This window comes from Zalophus californianus, chromosome 4, assembly GCF_009762305.2.
Source record: "Zalophus californianus isolate mZalCal1 chromosome 4, mZalCal1.pri.v2, whole genome shotgun sequence".
In the NCBI taxonomy this organism is placed as follows: domain Eukaryota; kingdom Metazoa; phylum Chordata; class Mammalia; order Carnivora; family Otariidae; genus Zalophus; species Zalophus californianus.
The window spans coordinates 144352255-144370787 of NC_045598.1; the positions used below are offsets into that span (position 1 = coordinate 144352255).

The 18533-nt window shown below is 33.7% G+C and overlaps 1 protein-coding gene across 2 annotated transcripts in view; it reads right to left on the reverse strand.

Moving 5' to 3' along the window:
- Window positions 1-2497: 2497 nt before the first annotated feature.
- The window catches only part of MMP16 (matrix metallopeptidase 16), a 279717-nt gene continuing 263681 nt past the window's right edge, over window positions 2498-18533 (reverse strand). For both annotated transcript variants that reach the window (XM_027577350.2, XM_027577340.2), the window contains one exon: window positions 2498-12286. In XM_027577350.2, the coding sequence (XP_027433151.1) occupies window positions 11952-12286 (335 nt within the window). In that variant the 3' untranslated portion in view covers window positions 2498-11951. The remainder of the gene's footprint in view (window positions 12287-18533) is intronic.

An 18533-nucleotide genomic window follows, 5' to 3' on the forward strand; every position in this document is an offset into this window, starting at 1 on the left:
TGCTTATTTTGGGGGGAAAAAGGGATGTTGATGCTTTATATTTAGGAGATTGAATCTGGGAAACAGAAGAAAAATCCAGATTAGTTTGTCCAGCAAGTGGGTGAAAATTGTCAACCTGGATTTTGTGAGACATCATATCCACAACGCTAAAGCCATGCTTGTGCAGAAGGGTCCAGGAGAGAATGTAGAATAAAGGAAGTTAAGAACATAGAGGGGACTTAGGTAAATTCACAAGAATTAGTTTAAAAAGATAGATAGGGTAGGGGAAAAGATTTTTAAGCCCTAATATCTAAAAGCCAACATTTTCCTGAGCACAGACTATGAGCTAGGTTCTGCAGCAGCCCTAGGTATAGAAAAGGAATAAGAAATTAATAGGTCCTGACCTGAAGGAGCAGAAGTATTAATGGCAGAGTAACCATCAGTATTAAATACTCTTACGAAGCCAGGTAAGATAGAGAATTAGACTAGTTAAATTTAAAGAAATGGGTGGTGAGGAGTGCCACAAAATTTTAAAGAATGAGTGTAAAGAACACATGAAAGGAGTGAATTATATATATATTTTTCAAGGAATAGAATAATTAAGGGGGGAGAGAAGAGAGAAAAGAGGTGAAGGTGAGGAGAAGGAAGAGGAAGAAGAAGGAAGGAAGAGCGGAGAGCTAGTGACACTTGGAGGTAGCTAACTGAGGGGGTGGCAGAGGGTGTCAAACTGGCTTGAAGTTCTGCCCATTCAAATACTTTGTGTAAAAGATTTAAAATATGCAAACATTGTCATTCACCTCAATGGTATTTGTTTCTGTAGCGTGCTATATAGTATCATTCTAGTTTGGTCCTTGATTATGGCAACAATCATGCAAGATAGGTCATATAATACTATATTTTGATATTAAATAAATAAAATTCAGGTATGTAAGAAAAATACTTTACTAGGTTAGATTGATATTTGTCGCTTTTTTCCCCCTCTTTGATAATAAAAAAAAAAGGAGATTTATTCTTGAATTCTGCCTGATTATTTATGGTTTCATATTGTTGACAGCCTTATAAAAATAAACGTTATCTTTTGTTTAAAAGCCTTTTACAATGAGCAGTGTTTGTTCAGCGGACTTCACACTGCTGTCCAGTGTGGTTTGTCCTCCTGTCAGGGACTTGGCCTTCGTGGCCTGATGCTGTGATGCTGGTGCTTCCTCAGTCTTCGAGAAGGTGGCTAAAGGAGGTTCGCAATACATACATCTCCATTGATACCGGATCAGTAGCCCAATTTAAGGGATATTTTAGAGGTGAGAAATTTGCCATTGTTGTTTAATCATTTCTAAGATGCATAGTGTTTGGGCTGCACGAATGGGATAATGAAGGCTGTAAATAAACACTGTAGTTAAGGTGAAAAAAAAAAGCCTTTTACAAATGAAAATACAATATATTGTTGCTTGGCTAACCTTTTAGGTTCTTATGGGCTGACATGTTTCAAAAGTCCAACAACTCTTATCTATGAGTCTTCCTTTAAACTCTTTGAGATAGATACGCAAATTCTCAGGGATGCACCTTAGAAACAGATTTCAAAGACTGAATACAAACAGTTCTCTGTCCCTCTAGTCTACTGTTTATTACTTCAGACAATGAAATCCCTTATGATTGTCTTAGGTACCTTGCTTCAGTGCTCCTCTTTTATGTGTGGATTAAAATTTATAAGATTCGTTTCTTGGTGCATAGATGAGTCTTGATTTTCACATGAAGGAACATATTTTTCTTTATTCCCAGTATGCATTCCTAATTCTTCCTAAAGTTCAGATGACCATTTGGAATAATTGATACATATTAGATATGATTTTTAGGAAACTCTTGCTTCAGCACTTGATTACATGCAAGTATTTGACATTGTAAGAGATTTCATAGTTGATCCTGTGTTCAAGATAATTTATAAAAATGTAGATAAGGAAATGTTTATCTTTGCTTATGTTTTCTACAAGTCAGTTCTTTATTCATGGTTATTCATGGCCATCCTTTACTGTAGTCCTATCATTAAGAAAAAAAGTTCTTGAATGGGATTCTGTCCAAGATTTTTGATATAACAATTAACTCCTTTGATTAAATTTACCTAGACAGTCATGATGTATGACTTTAAACAGTAAGTTATACTCACCTATCCAAAAATTACTCTTTATTCTTGTTAGGTAGTGATGAAATCTTAACAAATCCTATGTTCATGGCTACTTGCCTGAAATATATCTGATGCAGTAATGCTTCCTGCTCCTGTCCTTGGCCCGTCACATACATCTAGTTAGTCCATAAACAATTCTCCAGTTGATATGGCCAGTTTAATATACTTGCTCATTCAGGGAAACACAGGAAATCTTGGCCTAAATTACTTAAGAATTTTCATTTTCTGTTTCATATTGATTAGGAAGGAATATATAGTAAAGTCTACTGCTATAGATCACAGCCTCCATATTAGTTATAAATGTATGTATATCATTCATTAAGTAAAACCACCAAGTATATGAACTGTTTTTCTTTTCTCTTATTTATTGACAGTTTTTTTAATTACAACACAATGAATTGATGGTAAATACAGAAGATGCAATAGTATAAAAAGCCATTTAACCCTTCCCTAGGTTAAGACACTTACAGCAGACAAAAACTGCCCCACCCCAAGTCCCCTCCTTGAATGGAAACAAAATAAATATAAATTAATAAATACAAAACAAATCACTGCACATCCCTTAACTCTTTGATTGCCATGGCAAGAACCATGCTGATGATTCTAGCTTGTGACATTTGTGTGGTTAAAGGTTGCCGCAGCAGTCAAAGGGTTATAGCATTGTAAACATAAGTACTTCGTGGAAAAGTTCAGTCATGTTAATGGTCTACAGCGATGAGATTAATAGCATGACCCCTTGACCTTTAATGACGCAACATTATAAGGAGTTGAAGAGATAGTAGCTTGGTGAGCTGTTACATGGACTAGTCAACCATTTTATTTAACAATGTGCTATGAGGCCTTGATTTACTAATAAAAGACAATTTGTGAATAATAAACACTGTTTGATGCATTGATCAATAAAATCAATGAAAAAATTAAGCACCACAAAATTTTGCCTGATTATATCTGACAGTCGTAATACACTTTAGCACCATTTATTTGCCTTATATTTGCACACAAACAAGCTTTGTGTTTGTCAGTAGAAGCTATCTGAAAAAAAAATATATATGCCAGATTTAAGATGTTAATAAATGTATAGAATCCTGTGTGGGCAAAAAAATCACTAAAAACTTCCAAACCTTAAAGCTCATTCAGCAAATAAATGTGTTATTTATTTCTTTCCTTGCACACAGAAGACTACATATTATCAGAAACTTAATGAAGTAGTGTTGAATGTAATGTTAACAATCCAGAAATTTAAAGTTAGATTTTAATATCCTCTCCATTACTGAAAATATCATGGGGAATTAAAATAAAGGCAAGTATTGTCAGACAACCACAAGATAATAGCCTAAATATTTAATTTCTTAGTGTTTCTCTCTGCTTCATTTTTTTAATGTTATTTAAATAAAGTCTGCATTAATTTTATGCATTACATTCTTTTAATTTCCCATAACCACAATATAGAAAGGAAAAATGATTTTCATAAGAAGCTATAAAATGTCTACTGTTTATCCAAGAGACAACTTTCCTTTGCAATTGCTTGCATCTCATTCTGGCTCTGAAAGACAAATGTATGTGCAATTATTTTTTAATATAGCATATGGTATTTATTTGACAAACTAAATTTATGGGAGCTTTTTCCCCTTAATCTGTTAAATATGTATGTGTGTGTATATATATATATATATATATATATATACACACACATGCATACACACACACACACATCATATATACACACACATATACACATACACACACTATATATATATTTCCAAGTCTATATTACCAGATAGCTCATATGGATGGCATAAATTGTGTTCATTATCATACTGATCCACTACTGGAATCAAGATAATGTTTATATAGGTATACAGATTTTAAAACATCCCGAAGATAGATTACTACACTGATGAAGCAGGCAATTTTCTCAATATCAATAATTGATTCTTTTAAAAAATCATCAATAGACTATGGACTATGTTTTTGCTAAAAATTAGGTTTATTAAAAGTTATAGTAGCACAAATTTGAACTAGTAAACTCCATTTATTTCCTTCCTATAATATAAAAACAAAATATATTTGTTTAAAATTATATACCTAAAAAAAAATCTTTCAAGACTTTTAAGCTTGAAGCAAATTTTTATGGGTGAGTCTCTAAAACCCCTGAAAATAGAGGTCCACAATAAAAATGCTGATGCAGTCAAAACCAATGCAGCAAAAAGCTGCCACTATAATACCCCTTATTCTTTCATTCTCTCTCTTTATAATATATAATTTATGTAATTTACACATAAAGGGAAACAGATAAAGAATTGAGGTTTTAGGCATTCATGTACACATGATATACCTTAAAGAGAACACTATCTTATGGTATTTACTTTCCTGTATAATTATTTAAGATACATTCTCCAAAAGCAAAGTTCCTTAGGTGGCTTATCAACAGACAACAGCCTTCATACTCAGCATTTCACTTTTCTCAGGGGAATAACTCTAAAAAAGTTAGAATCCAATGTAAGAGATTGGAAGGTGTGTGAAATTGATTGGGAACTGTCTTTGCCTGAAACTTGTGAAGGAAATTACTGAGGAACAAAAATATATTTTCTGGGCCCATGCCTGATATACAGTGCTGCTCAATTCTGGTTTTCATAAACAGAAGGAAAAATCAAATCTGTAAAAAAAAGGGGGCAAGGTGGAAATGGGAAGGAATGCAAATATGGGCACAGACTACATAAGACAATACAAAATAATATATCCCTCCCAACCATCTGTAGTTTGGGGTGACACACAGAAAGCAAACAAATAATTTCAGAAAGCAAACAAGGATTGGAGGAGCAGAAAAACCAGACACCCAATCGTCCTTGTTAAGAAATAAGGTTTGTTTGAAAGTAACAAAGTAACAAAGATTGTGAAATTTTGTATTTATGAACATAGAAAAGAATAATGTATTCCACTTCGGATAGAAAAGAAGTAACAAAAAAACAAAACCAAAAACAACCCTAATTTTACCCAGGCAGTAGGACCTACTCAAGAGCTGTGAGAAGACAGGCAATAATGTGGCCTCTGTGGTGTTGTTTCAGTGGTAGCAAAAATTATGACATTGATTTAAGGATTGAATCAATCACTCAAGAAAACTATGTTTTACCTTCACAACTGGGTTACCAATATATAGAGAGGGAAAACGTTCAAATTGGCATTACGAAAGAACAAATGAAACATGCATTCTAGTGACTTTGCAAATAGACAGCTCACACCAGGCTTTATTCATCCATATCTTAGCAAGACAGGCCAACATAGAAACATATATTCATATAAAATGTGGCAAGTACAAGCAGCACCATATCCTATCCTAGAAAAAAAGCAACCTACCATGCAGTCACATCTCACCAAAGCTTCATCGTATATGAGGCATTTATAAAAAGGCCTGTGTCAAAAAGTGTTATGCCTGGGATCAAATCTAGCTACAGACCAAATGCTACAGATATGTCTGTATTTTGTGTGATTTTTTTTTCATGGAGAAAAACAAGTAGATAAAATACTCAGGAAACATCTTCGTAAGTCGAAAAGTTAACCATTTTATTCTTGTTCACCAGTCTCTCCTTCCGGTTTTTCTATGTGAAATAAGGGTTAACGACATCTTACTCTGAAGCTAAGTGGCCTAACATGATACAATTATCATATTTTCATATCTATATTGATTTTCTTCTCCCTTCTTAAGGGCATATAAATTCAGCTCTATAGCAGAGCACATGGCAAAGTTATGTGAATCAGCACAACATTCTAGTTTATGATGTATTTGTCTTACAATGCCCAGTGTGCCCTTGAATGTAAGGCCACATTGAGTGCAACCTTGAATATTACCCCCAGTCCAATGTTAGTTAGTATAAGACAGATTTTTAAGACGCACTGCTCTTTAAATTGGAAAGGCATATAATTTTTAAAATCTTCATAAATATCTTTCATATGTTTTTTATACTTAGGCACTAACCATGAGTTAACTGGGTATGCCCTCATTTTCCTTTAAGAGCTTTAGTTATGTACTGTTTTATAGTACTCATGATCTTATACCCTTACTTCATATAAAGAATTAGCATTGTTCTAAAAAAAGATGCATGTTTCTGTCCAATTATAAGCTCACAATTCTGTTTAAAAATCGAAGGCTGCTACTTCAGTATTCTACCAGAATATTGACAAATTTTATAATATCTGTTTTTCACTCAATTTCTGTGAATTTGTCAGTGTTTGTTTGGATCAGTGTTCATTCTTATACTATTGGTTTAAATTTCAAAGTAGAAATACGTATAAAATGTTGAAAGAGATATTTGTAATTGATGTTATTCATCTGACCTGAAATATCTCTGAATCATTTCACAATGATACCAGTGGAAACAAAAAATGATTTGAATAGGACAGAAAGACAAAGGTTACAATTAGGTGAGATTAGAACACTAAGGCAATTTCTTTGCTACTATGCCAAGTGTTTATGTTACGTGATTACTGAGGTAAATTTCTGTCCTAGAGAAATGGCTTTTCTCAGGAGATTCTAACATATATCTTTCCAATTGAGGTTACTGAACACCTAACTTTTGACATTTTTAGCCTATAAGGCAGTGCATTAGTATCAGATGTGTTTGTGCAGGGTAACATCTAAAAACAACTGGCTAATTATATACATTGATATATCACATACCCATTACTAACATGAAGAGCTTGAAGTTGCATTTTTCTCTATTTTTATACTTGCTAAAGTAAAATTTCCAGTTGTATTAAGGAGTGCTGTAGTATGTTTTTATATTTTACAAAACACTCATTTTTCTTTTTCCTCCATTTCCATTATGTTTAATATATATAGTATTTAATTTTCATATTTATGGTGTGGTGCTCCACCTGGTTGCTGTTTTCTTTATCATATAAAATTCTAATTTTAAAAATATTACTGATAAAATATTTCTGATGTAGCTATGGTTCCCTTTTCAGCAACAAGGAACCTAAAACAAAGATAGATATCCTTTCGCAGTTATATAACCTGCAGTCAAAATAAATTAATATCATGAAGGTGCATGAGATGCAATGGAATGATTAAATCCTCTAATACTATTGACTTGAAACCTTTTGTGATATCATATATTGGCTGAGATTATATTTACAGCTATTTATAAATAGCTTATCTGAATTTAACATTTTTGGTTTAGACGGCATGTTCTCTTTGACATCTGTGTTATTTTGGAATGTGCTCTTGAGAGCATCAAAAATTAAATGAACTCTTTGCTATGTTTGCTGAAAAAGATTTCACCACCATCCACGAGGTTGTTTCAGTATATGTTACAATCTCACAGACTCAATACTATCAGTAAATCACCGCCTTTATTAGTTTCTGGAAATAATTCCAAAACTTAAAAAAAAAAAAATCTTTTCATGACTCTGTGTTAACTCAGTCTACTTGATTATAACATCCATCTCTCTTCAGATAGCACATTGAATTTAGTCAATATGGACACATTTGTTACTCTATGTAAGATTCACAAAGTGTGGGCGTGTATTTGATACTAGAGATATCAGCATAATATGCAGAACTTGGAAGTATTATATTACTATACCTAGGATCCAGTATATACACATCATCCACATATTGGAACTACCAGTGAAGTTGGGCAGTGTTCTCATCCACCACATTGTGTTTTTTTAATCACCCACAGAAAGGGAATAAAAATAAGTATATCGTATATGAAACAAATTATGTCAATAGAAAAAGATTACAACCAATCTGACTAGTAAAAGTAACATTTGCTTATTTTAGTAAATCAGTCTCTATCCTTTATTACTTAGTAATTATTTTCTGTAAATTATTACTTAGTAATTTATTACATCTGATTCAGAAAAGCCTTGCCCTCTGATTTATAACAGAAGTTGTCTTTGCTAGTATCATATAATGTTCTCTAATTTATCTATGGTATCTCTGCAGTTGTAAAGAGTTTCTGTATTCACCTGTTCTGATTGCCATGTTAGCAGACACTTTGTTCTAAAAGGGGTCAATAGTTAAATTCACAACCTCCTCTATGGTCTGATGTAGATTTACTGTTTTATAGGGAATACAGACTGTTTATTTTAATACTTCATTTCAGTCCAGTTAATAATATACAGAACAATAATATCTGGCTAAAATTATAGACTATAGAGTTAATTTATGTAAGGAACATTACTTTGTTTACATTTGTGTTTATATTAAAGTATTAAAAATGAAACAGAAGAATTATGTTTTGTGATCATGAATGTGTTTTTCAATTTGAGAAACCCTAGGTCTGAACTTTCCATGCTATTAATGATGTGTGATGAAAAATATTTGATAGACTGTATGTTTCTATTGATACTGAACTTGGTACATTATATTGTTGACCCATGGAAATTTATTCCACGTTTTTGAATCACTATTCTTATTTGCTAGACCAATTGGTCACTGTCCCTTTCACTACTCCAATAGGATTGAGACTTTTTTCCCCCAAACCCCAAGAGGAAGAGGAGTCAGCAACCATACTCACAAAGTGCTCTGTGTACAATAAACAAATAGAATCTTGATGTTTGTGATTATATGGAACTTAATATTTTCTTATCTCTTGTAGTCTCACAGCCTGAAAATTTAACTATTCTAGTAAAGAGAGAAGCTGTATATGCCTTTTCTTATCACATAAATCTCATTTCATATTGAAGTAAATATGACCCAACACTTATCCATGACATTTTCAGAATTCAAGCATAATGATAGGGTCTTTCCTTTCTTAATGCTATGATTATTTTCCAGCCCTTATATACTAATAGTCTTATGATGGATCAGGATATTGTGACAAATGAGTAAAGAGGCAAAAGATTGCTTCTTCAGTTTCTTTCTCATTTTAGAAAAAAAATAAAATCAATGTTTAATGCAGGTTGATGGAATTCCTCAATGATTTACCCATGTCCCCAAATAACATAGTTCCTCATTTCTATGTTTAGCAAAATATAATTTCCAGTCATCTTTTTTCTTGACATCAAGGTCCTAAAAGGATTAAACCCTCCCATAAGCAAACACTGTATGAGTGAGCTTACGTATATAGTCCTCCATACTCAGTAGAAGTGGCTAACTCTTTATAATATCAGCATCATCTAGAATGGAAGCACTGAAGTAAAGCTATGGGACTGATTTTGGTCCTCTCCCCATGCTTTCTTTCTTGGCCCTCACATACATAATCTCTGATAATCTTGTCAAAATACAGTTTGCATTACATAATGTTTTGCTGTAAAGCCATTCCTCTTTTTTAACTGTTCTTTTTTTCTTATCCTTACATTATATATGTTCAGGTTGTAAGAAATAACAATCTGCAAAGGCTTTGCAGCATGCCACCCATGATTACAAAATATTTTCCCAAACCAATTCATAAACATGTTGTTTAACCGAAAGATATTCTAATTTTCATGTTATGTTGAGTATAAATATAAATTCAAGGCAGCCAAACTATCCATTTCCAAATAAGAATGTGTACCTACACTCATTAAAAATCATCTGGAAATGTGTATTATTAGCAAATGAGTAAGAAATTTTCACTAGTATAAAATTCCTGCTTTGTATAAAAGCCACACTGGCCATTCAAGTATTTTGAGGTTTTTTTTTTTTTTCCCTATAGTTTTATATTTGTACTTAAAATGATGAATTTAGACTTGAAATTATATTAAAGGAAAATTAAAAGTCACTTCTACCTATAGGGCATTTTTCGAGTGTGCATGTAAATAGCAAAGTGTCCATCTGCAGATCCACCATCAACACTTTCTCTCTCTCTACTCTAAGGAAACAGCTCATCCTTACTAGGGTTTTAGAGTACAATTAACACTCCAAAGGAGAAGCAATACCAGATTTCCTTCAGTTTGTGCCAGTTTGCAAGTTAAAGGTCAAAGGGCAAAGACACAGAACAGGACTCCTCAAGGAAAATTTTCACAGAAGACAATGTTTAAGTTGTTGTTAATGACAGTCAACAGATCAATAATCAAGTTCAAGGCAAGCTGTTCATTGTTTCAAAAGCTAATCCCCTCAAAAGCTGGCTTTCACACAAAGCCAATGTCTGACTCATGGGGTGCATTCCGTCTGACCATCTCTAATAAGTTCACAGCCCAGTGGCTGTAAAGCCTTTCACTGCAAGAAGCAGCTCCTAAAAATCAATAAAGAGGTCTGTCAGTTGCTGACTTTTCTCTAGGAAAAAAATATTGATACAAACCTGCTCTGCAGGTCACATGAAAATGACAATACTGCTGTTAGGACAAATTACACTCAACAATGAAATGCTTTGGTGGTCTCTTGGCTCTGTCAGTGATCAAATGGATGGCTAAATGCCAGAAGCCACACTAACCCTTTGAGAACTATGGTTGACATGCAATAGGTAATGTACTGGAGGATATTCATGCAATCTCAGAGTCATCATTTTAAGTCATTTTTAAAATGGCAATGCTAACTGCATGTACCAAGGCAAACTGAATTTTCATGCAATGGATTTTAAAACAGAAATTCAATATGTCTAAGGGAAAAAAGACTTAAGCTATTATAATCAGTTCTTCAAATAAAATTTCACTCTTAGCATTTTCTTAATAAAATACCTTTTTATTTGCCAGAAAAATTTTTGGCAAGTAACATTTCTGTTTACTATAAACGCATTTATGTAGTACCGCAAATCGCTTAAAAATTACATGGGGCTATAGGATATCTGTTTTAAAAACCTGAACTTCTTGAACCTGTGCCTGCTTTTACCATTGCCCAGTTCTATAATTTACCAGATAGCAAGACTGACAATCCTAAGACTCTGAAAGCTGGTCTGATAGTTCTCAAAGGGTTACACCAATGTATTACTAGTGTCACATATCCTTGTAAAATAACTGTCACTTTAAACCACTTTGGAGACATACTGCTTCTTGCTCTTAATGAATATTCCTGACAGACCCATGAAAGGCCTGGGGCAATGGCCTAATACAACTTGGGGAGATTATCACAATGATGTAGGGGTCAGGTGGCAGGAAGGGGATTAGAAACACTTCAAAACAATCAAAAGGTCCTGTTTGAATATAGCTATGAATATAAATGTGATGAAACATTGAGGACATAGCTGAGAACAGCTGTATAAAACGAAAAATGGATGTATTATTAAGGCTGTTACTATATTGCAGATATTTTGGCCCCTTGTTTGTTGGAAAATGGCTGTCCCAACAGTCTAAAGTCCTGCATGTGTATTCCAGATCTCCCACCTGACAAAAATGAAGTGTAGGAGACTATCCATAGCAGTCAGAGAGCTATCTTCTTTGGAGACAAAGCTGTTTTGGGTCTTCACACTTTCCTGAAAGTTCAATTGTGGGTTTTTTGTTTAACCTTTTTTTTCTTTGCTTTAAAGCAAAAAATTCATGGGTTTTTCCATTTTGCTTTTTTCCCCCAGATATGGGCTCAGACTTCAGAAGGAAAATAATATTAGAAACCTTTAAGAAGAATCTTTTCTTCTTTTTTTCCTCTTCTTTAGTTAATCCTGAAAATTTACTGGGCATTGAGCGTGCAGAGGAAAGGCCTAGAACTGAATGACAAAGAAAGACAAAGGACTGAAGAACGGCAGATACTGTGCATCATGGAAGCTTCCCCATGAGTGTATTTCCACTCATGTGCAGGACCAGCAACCCTCTGGGTTTGAAAGGTCAGCCCTGAATCAGGCTGCCACAAGCCTGCTCCTAGCTAGGAAACAGCATAACAGCTCTTGTCTTGAATCTCAAGTTACCACAAACTCCTGGAAAAGAAAGAAAGAAAAAAAACCCTACATCACACCCACTCTTGCATAGAGCGTTTACAGTACAGTATGTGGCGGGGTGTTCCTTTCCTCTTGAACTGGAACACAGTGTAAACCAATACAAGGAGGCATAAGGCCAAGATGCAGGGAATGACAATAGCTATGGCTTTCACAGTGCTGGCTGTGTTGTCCAGTTTGATGACAATGTCTACATCGTCTGGTGGGCTGTGTCCTTCTTTATCTCTGTCTGTTGGTCCATCACAGCCCATAAAATCCTTGAGGATGGATCTGGGATATCCAGGTTCTACTTTGAGTATCTGGTTGTTGAATTTCCAGTACTCCTTTCCTTTGTAGAAATACGTAAAGCCTAGAAGGGGAAACACACACACATAGGTACCACTTATTTTGAAAGTGTATATGTATAGAAATTCTTATTAACTTACATTAGGCTACTTTTTAAAAGATGTATTTTCTTTTTAAAGATTTTATTTATTTGACACAGAGAGCACAAGTAGGCAGAGCGGCAGGCAGAGGGAGAGGGAGAAGCAGGCTCTCTGCTGAGCAGGGAGCCCGATGTGAGGCTCGATCCCAGGACCCTGGGATCATGACCTGAGCCGAAGGCAGTCGCTTAACCAACTGAGCCACCCAGGCACCCCTAAAAGATGTATTTTAAGGCCCTTCCATTTTGGTAGGAAGAAAACATTATCTTCAGCTTAGCTCTCTGTTGAAATAAATCTGGAGTTGTGCCCTCTAATGCCCATCTATGGAAAGCTTCGCCATGAGTCAAAATATCTATAGAGGACAGTTGAAAGATCATGCTGAACAAATCTACTCCTAGTCTGGAAAGAGAACTTTATCCTATTTCTTACTTGTAAGGTTGCAGTTTCAGATTTACCCATCAGGGTGATAATACCAACCTATTCTGAAATATGCTGAAACAGCCTTATGAATTGAAGCACTAGGTCCCTGCAGACTGCTGTTGAAGACATTGTACAATGCATTATGAGGAGGCCACTCCAGGAAACACCTCAGGGGAAATTTCTAATCATCTTAGAATTGGGAGCAGTTGTACTTAAACGCTAGGTTTGCTTTTGTAATTTGGACAAGAAATCATAACAGCTCATAAGTCATGAAACGAGATGTTTTCTTTGCTAGGAATCTTAATAAGTAAATAGGTACTTAGGGTATTTTCTGCACTAACCTTATTTCTGACTCTAGATCATACCCATTTTGTCCCTACTCCTTTTGCCCTTTTCACTTAACGTTCTTATTTACTTACATAATAAAGGATTAATCGACTATAAATAAATCTATAATTCTATCTTTAATAGTTCCAACTAACATATTTCATGGGGAAGGATGTAGTATGTGGAAGGTTCATGTAACTAGCAATACATATGACTTATGTTCCAAAATTATGTATGCAGATAATAGACTTTGAAAGCTCGTGACAATTAAGCTACAGATATGTGTGTTTTTCTTAGAACTATTCTCTAAATTGTTGTTTTTGTTGGGGGAAAAAAAAAGTTTTTCTTTTCATCCAGAGCTTCTTCATGTCAAGTTTCTTTGTGACTGCACTCATTGGACTTAATTCCTGCTTTGAGACAAACTTCAAGAAACCAAGAAGAAATATTTTAATGTTATCATTACTTAAAAACTATATTTTGGGAACTATTTTGAACAGTATGCCTACTTTAGGGTTAGTAATCATTAATGAGGGTTTTCTTTATCCTGTATTATTAAACACCTATTATGGAAGAAGTATTGTGTTTAAAGCTCAGTAAAGACATATTTTAATCCTCATAACCACTCTGTCAAGTAGAATTATTTACCTATACTTTTCAGGCAAAGATACTGAGGCTTAGAGATAAGATGTCCAAGTCCTGGTGAAAGCAGAATTTAAATCTTGATCTAGTTCTAGACCTGAACACTTAATGATTTTTTAAAAAACTGTGTCCTTTAACAAACGCATCTTGATTAAACATCACAGGTTGTGATAGGTAAAACCCATACAACAAAAAACTCTGACACTTTCAAAAAATTTCATCTAGGCTAGACCATCACTTCAGGTCACTTCATTTTGGAAGTAATTCTGTTCAATGCCATAAAAATCTGCTGTTGCCTTTCGTTTTGAAGGGCAATTTTGCAATCAGAGTAACATGCCAAGTGAAAACAGGTGATATAGATTCAAATATTTCAGCAGGGAGCTGGTATTTGATCACACTAATGAAATCCAATGTAATTACTCAACAAGCTTGGATGAAGAAATGTTGAGGACTTGCCAAATAACAGTACATTAGACAATCACTGTTGAATAATGGCATTGATTTAGAATTAAACAGACCTTCAGAACAGGTGAACATACTTCTTATATTTATAAACTGGAAACCAACAGCTGGAAGGGTCCTCATCTTTAATTTTTAGTCAAAGCTAATCACTGTGAACCTACTTGGTACCATACAAAAGTTCAGAAGTTTCCATTTTCATATTTATGGAGGCCAAATTTTATAGTAGCACACTCCATATAGAGGAGAATTGTAGTTTACTGAATATGCTTGTTAGAGATAACACGTCTAGTCAGTAGAAGTTAAATAATAAAAGTATTTGAAAATAAGTGGACTGCAATAGAAATCTGTCAAAACTTAATCTCACAATATTCATCTCATTCAGTAATGAGAATATGAAATAGCAGTTGGTAGAAGAAATGTTTATGTACTCATTTTTTTTTTCCTTTTTAAGAATAGCTTTGATGATATACTCTTGTAAGATGTTATGCTTATTAAGAATAGCAACATCAGATGAATTCTTACCCGAATTATTACTTGTTGAGAAATCCTGAGAAGGAATTCAGGGGGGCTATAATGTATTATGTGATCACTTTTTTTCTCCCATATTTGACCAGATTTTACTGGTGACTTTTCTATTGTTTAGTCCTAAAATGTAACGAGACACTGTCCATCATAATTCTCTTGTTCTAACTTAGATGTCCCTGGATGACAATGTCTGTGTGCTCTCTGTCTTCCACTTTTATATGTTTATTAGTAAGAAGTTAATTAGTATTTAATAAATGTGAATGAATAAACTGACTCTTGTGGAAATATGTGTTTGAATCACACTTGTACATTTTAACAGAGAATGAGAGTGGGGAGTAGGGACTACAGCAAATCAACAGAATCAAGAGTCAAACTAATTGAATAGGCTAAAATAGTCAAAACTGTTTTAACAGCAATCAGTAAGGTGAAAGACAACAGTCTGAAAAGTAGAGTCTTGTATTTGCCTTAAGATTGCATTTTCTAAGGAGGGAATATAGAATACCTAGGTGATATGGCTTGACAGCAATTAACATAGAAACAATTTGAAGGAGAGGGAATGAAGCAATTCTTTACTACAACTTTAGTATGTGTTAAAAACTCACTGTTGCTTAAAACATGGTCAAATAATGAGTGCCAAGAAGAAATCATTCCACTATATTCTGCATGAGTCAGATCTCATTTAGATTGTTGTATTTTCAAGGACTAAAAGTAAAGAGAAAAATGAAAAATACTTAAGATGGTTTTACAGGTGAAAAGCAGGAGGATGATGGCTCAGGAAGCTACATTCTGAGAAAGCCTGGATTTGTGTAGTATGACAAGATGAAAAATTTAACCAGACATGGCAGATAATCAGTTACTTTAATGATATACTGTAGAGAAAGGTGTTAACTTTTCCTCTTTGGAGGTAGTGCATTACATCACATTCAGTGGGGCTCGACTGTTCTAGTTTCAAACCTCAAATATATAATCTTACCTTTTTTATGATTATGAATAAGTTACTTTAACTGATGCCAACTTACTTATTTATAAATAATAATATATGACATAAAAAGGTATTTATATTGGACAACTAAATTAGGTAATGACTTTATGTAGTATATCTGATACATGATAGGCATTCAATAAATAGCACAAGAATTCAAATTTCATTTGTAAAGATGGCAGAATTAATAGCAGTAGGTGTATATGGAGGCACGTTCCACCTTAATATGAAAAATATCCTTCAAAATTCTATAGGTGAGTTGCTGAATTTGTGGACTTCCATTTGTTTGTTTAAGATTATCACTAGAAGATTCCAAGGAAGTTCATGTGTATAGAGTTACAGGGGATTACTCTGAGTCAAAATATAAATATAAATGCATTTACTTAGTAATTTGAACTTGTTATCTTTCATACACAAACCTAAGGGAAGAAACTGTATAAAGTATGAATTTAAGGTAAGAAGCTACAAGCATGAAATTTGTAGATAATAAAAAGTGGAGAATTTGCTGTTGATAGACCAAAGCCTTCTAGATTCTTTGATATTGCTATTACAGAACAAGGGTTTCAGACAGATGAGAGATTGCCTCCAGGGAGGGAATTTTTAGAATAATGGGAGGGATAAAATTAATTTATACAACTAATATTTATTGAATGTTTAGTATGTGACTGCCTTCAAACAGTTTGCACTAGAGGGGATCATGAGCATATAAGCTGATCACTGTAATATGAGATTTGAGTACAAGAGATAGGATGATCACAAAAGGATATTCAAGGAGAATATTCTGAAAGATGAAGAGTGAGGTCAGTGTTGAGGGATATCAAAGGGGGGGCTGGACCAGGAAAGGTCTAGAAGACATAGAAATATTGCCGTTTCATCTGCAGTTTGTATTCATTTGTAAGCATTGATTTTCCCAAAATGCTTCATTTGTCAGTATTTTACAAAGTTATTTTTTGCTATGTGAAAAGAAATCATGAAATTCTGAATATAAGAAAACTGTTATTTATTTTTTTTCTTTTGTAATTGACCCTTGAGGTGGGAAGATCTTGGGGAAATGCTCTTGGAAGTCTCAGTCCTGTTTTGTACAACACATAAAATTTTCACTTCTGTGAAAATTGATAGTATTTTGTTAATTGTATTAATATAACATAAAAAGAATACAATCACATAGTCTAATTTAAAAATTTTGAGATGTTGCTTCATACTTGTTTAGAAACTATTTATGAAAGAGTTGATTCAGTCTAGAATATACTTTTCGGCACAATTTCACTGATTTATACTGAATGAATATTATTAAATATTCAGATGGAAAAAAATATGAAAAATCATGGGGCAGGGGTAGCAAGATTTTTTGTTATTTTTATATAAATATGATTTATTTCCAGAGAATCTAAATCAAATCTCAGGTATTAGTGGCCTTGTATATAGAAACAGGGAAAAAGAAAACTGTTAATGTGGTAAGGAATTAAGATTATGTGTATTATGTCTACTTTTTCAATCTTTTGAAACAATTTATTACTTATTTTAAAAGTTATTTTTATCTTAAAAGATAAACTCAGTTTAGAAAATTAATAAAATAAAGACAAGAAATAAGAAACTGTTACCAAACTTCCTAGAGTTAATAACACTGCAGTAAGATCTTGGTTGAATTTTCTTTGCACTATTTTTGCACGGAATGTGATAACTTTTATTGAAGACAGTCTACAGCAGTGCTAAGACTTCTGTAAATATTAGCTAGAGTTGGTTTTATCTGGGCTTTAATAACCCCTTTATTCTAACGTCAAGAAATCTCCTCCCTCTAGTTTCTTCCTTGGTGACACCTATAATTCGTAGGGGTGATCTCAGTTTTCTGCCTCCATGTGATCATTTTTCAAATTTTTTTTTTCATTTCTTGGTCCTTTTCATCCTCATCTGCATAGTTGGAGTTTTGGGCCCTATTTTGATCTGATTAATTGCCTCCGATGTGACTGCACTGTTACTTCCTTCATTTTCTTATTGATATCTTTTTGACAGATATGTTTTCTTCTTTATCTGTCCTCTTCTATGGATTTTTGCTTTTATCACATACAGGCTCTGTATCTTAACTTGGTCCTTTAATTTTCTGAACCTATAGAATATACACAAAATCTATAATTCTCTACAAGTGCTATGATTAGGGCTTCAAGGTTCTTTTTGACTTTGCCTCTCCCTACAGCATATTACTTGTGGGGCACTATCATACAGAATGTAGTATGTCATTTCATATAACAAGGGTCAAAATAGTTTGTGTACTTTGACTTTTCTGACTGGTGTTTATTGGTCCTGGGTCACAGTTCCTTCAGGTTTACACTCAGTGTATGGTTGTCTTAAACTCAGGCAATATATGCTGATCGTTAATTATAATCTTCAGTGATGGTGTTTTTCATTTTCCTCCTATTTCTTCAGTTAACTTTCTTTCCTCATCTGATATATTTAATTTTGTTTTTGCAAATGATGTTTATTTTATTCTTGTTGCATATGTTACAGACTTTTCATGCTATTGAGGATGGGTATGGTATATAATTTTCTTATGGTTCTTATAAATCATTTGATGGGGTATGTTTTTTTCTGTGTATTTCAGAATGATTTCTTTCCTTTGTTCTGGAATATTGTGTATAAATCCTATTTTGCATTATTACTATGGTTTATTCCTATTTACTGCTTTCTGAATGAGGAGAGAAATGTTGAGACTTTACATATGCCCACAGATAGGAGTATATGGATTTTCCCTCCCTTGGCTAACTTTCCACTTAGGATTTGGCTGAAACTCAAATCCTGAGATGGAGAGCAAGGAACGTGGTCAG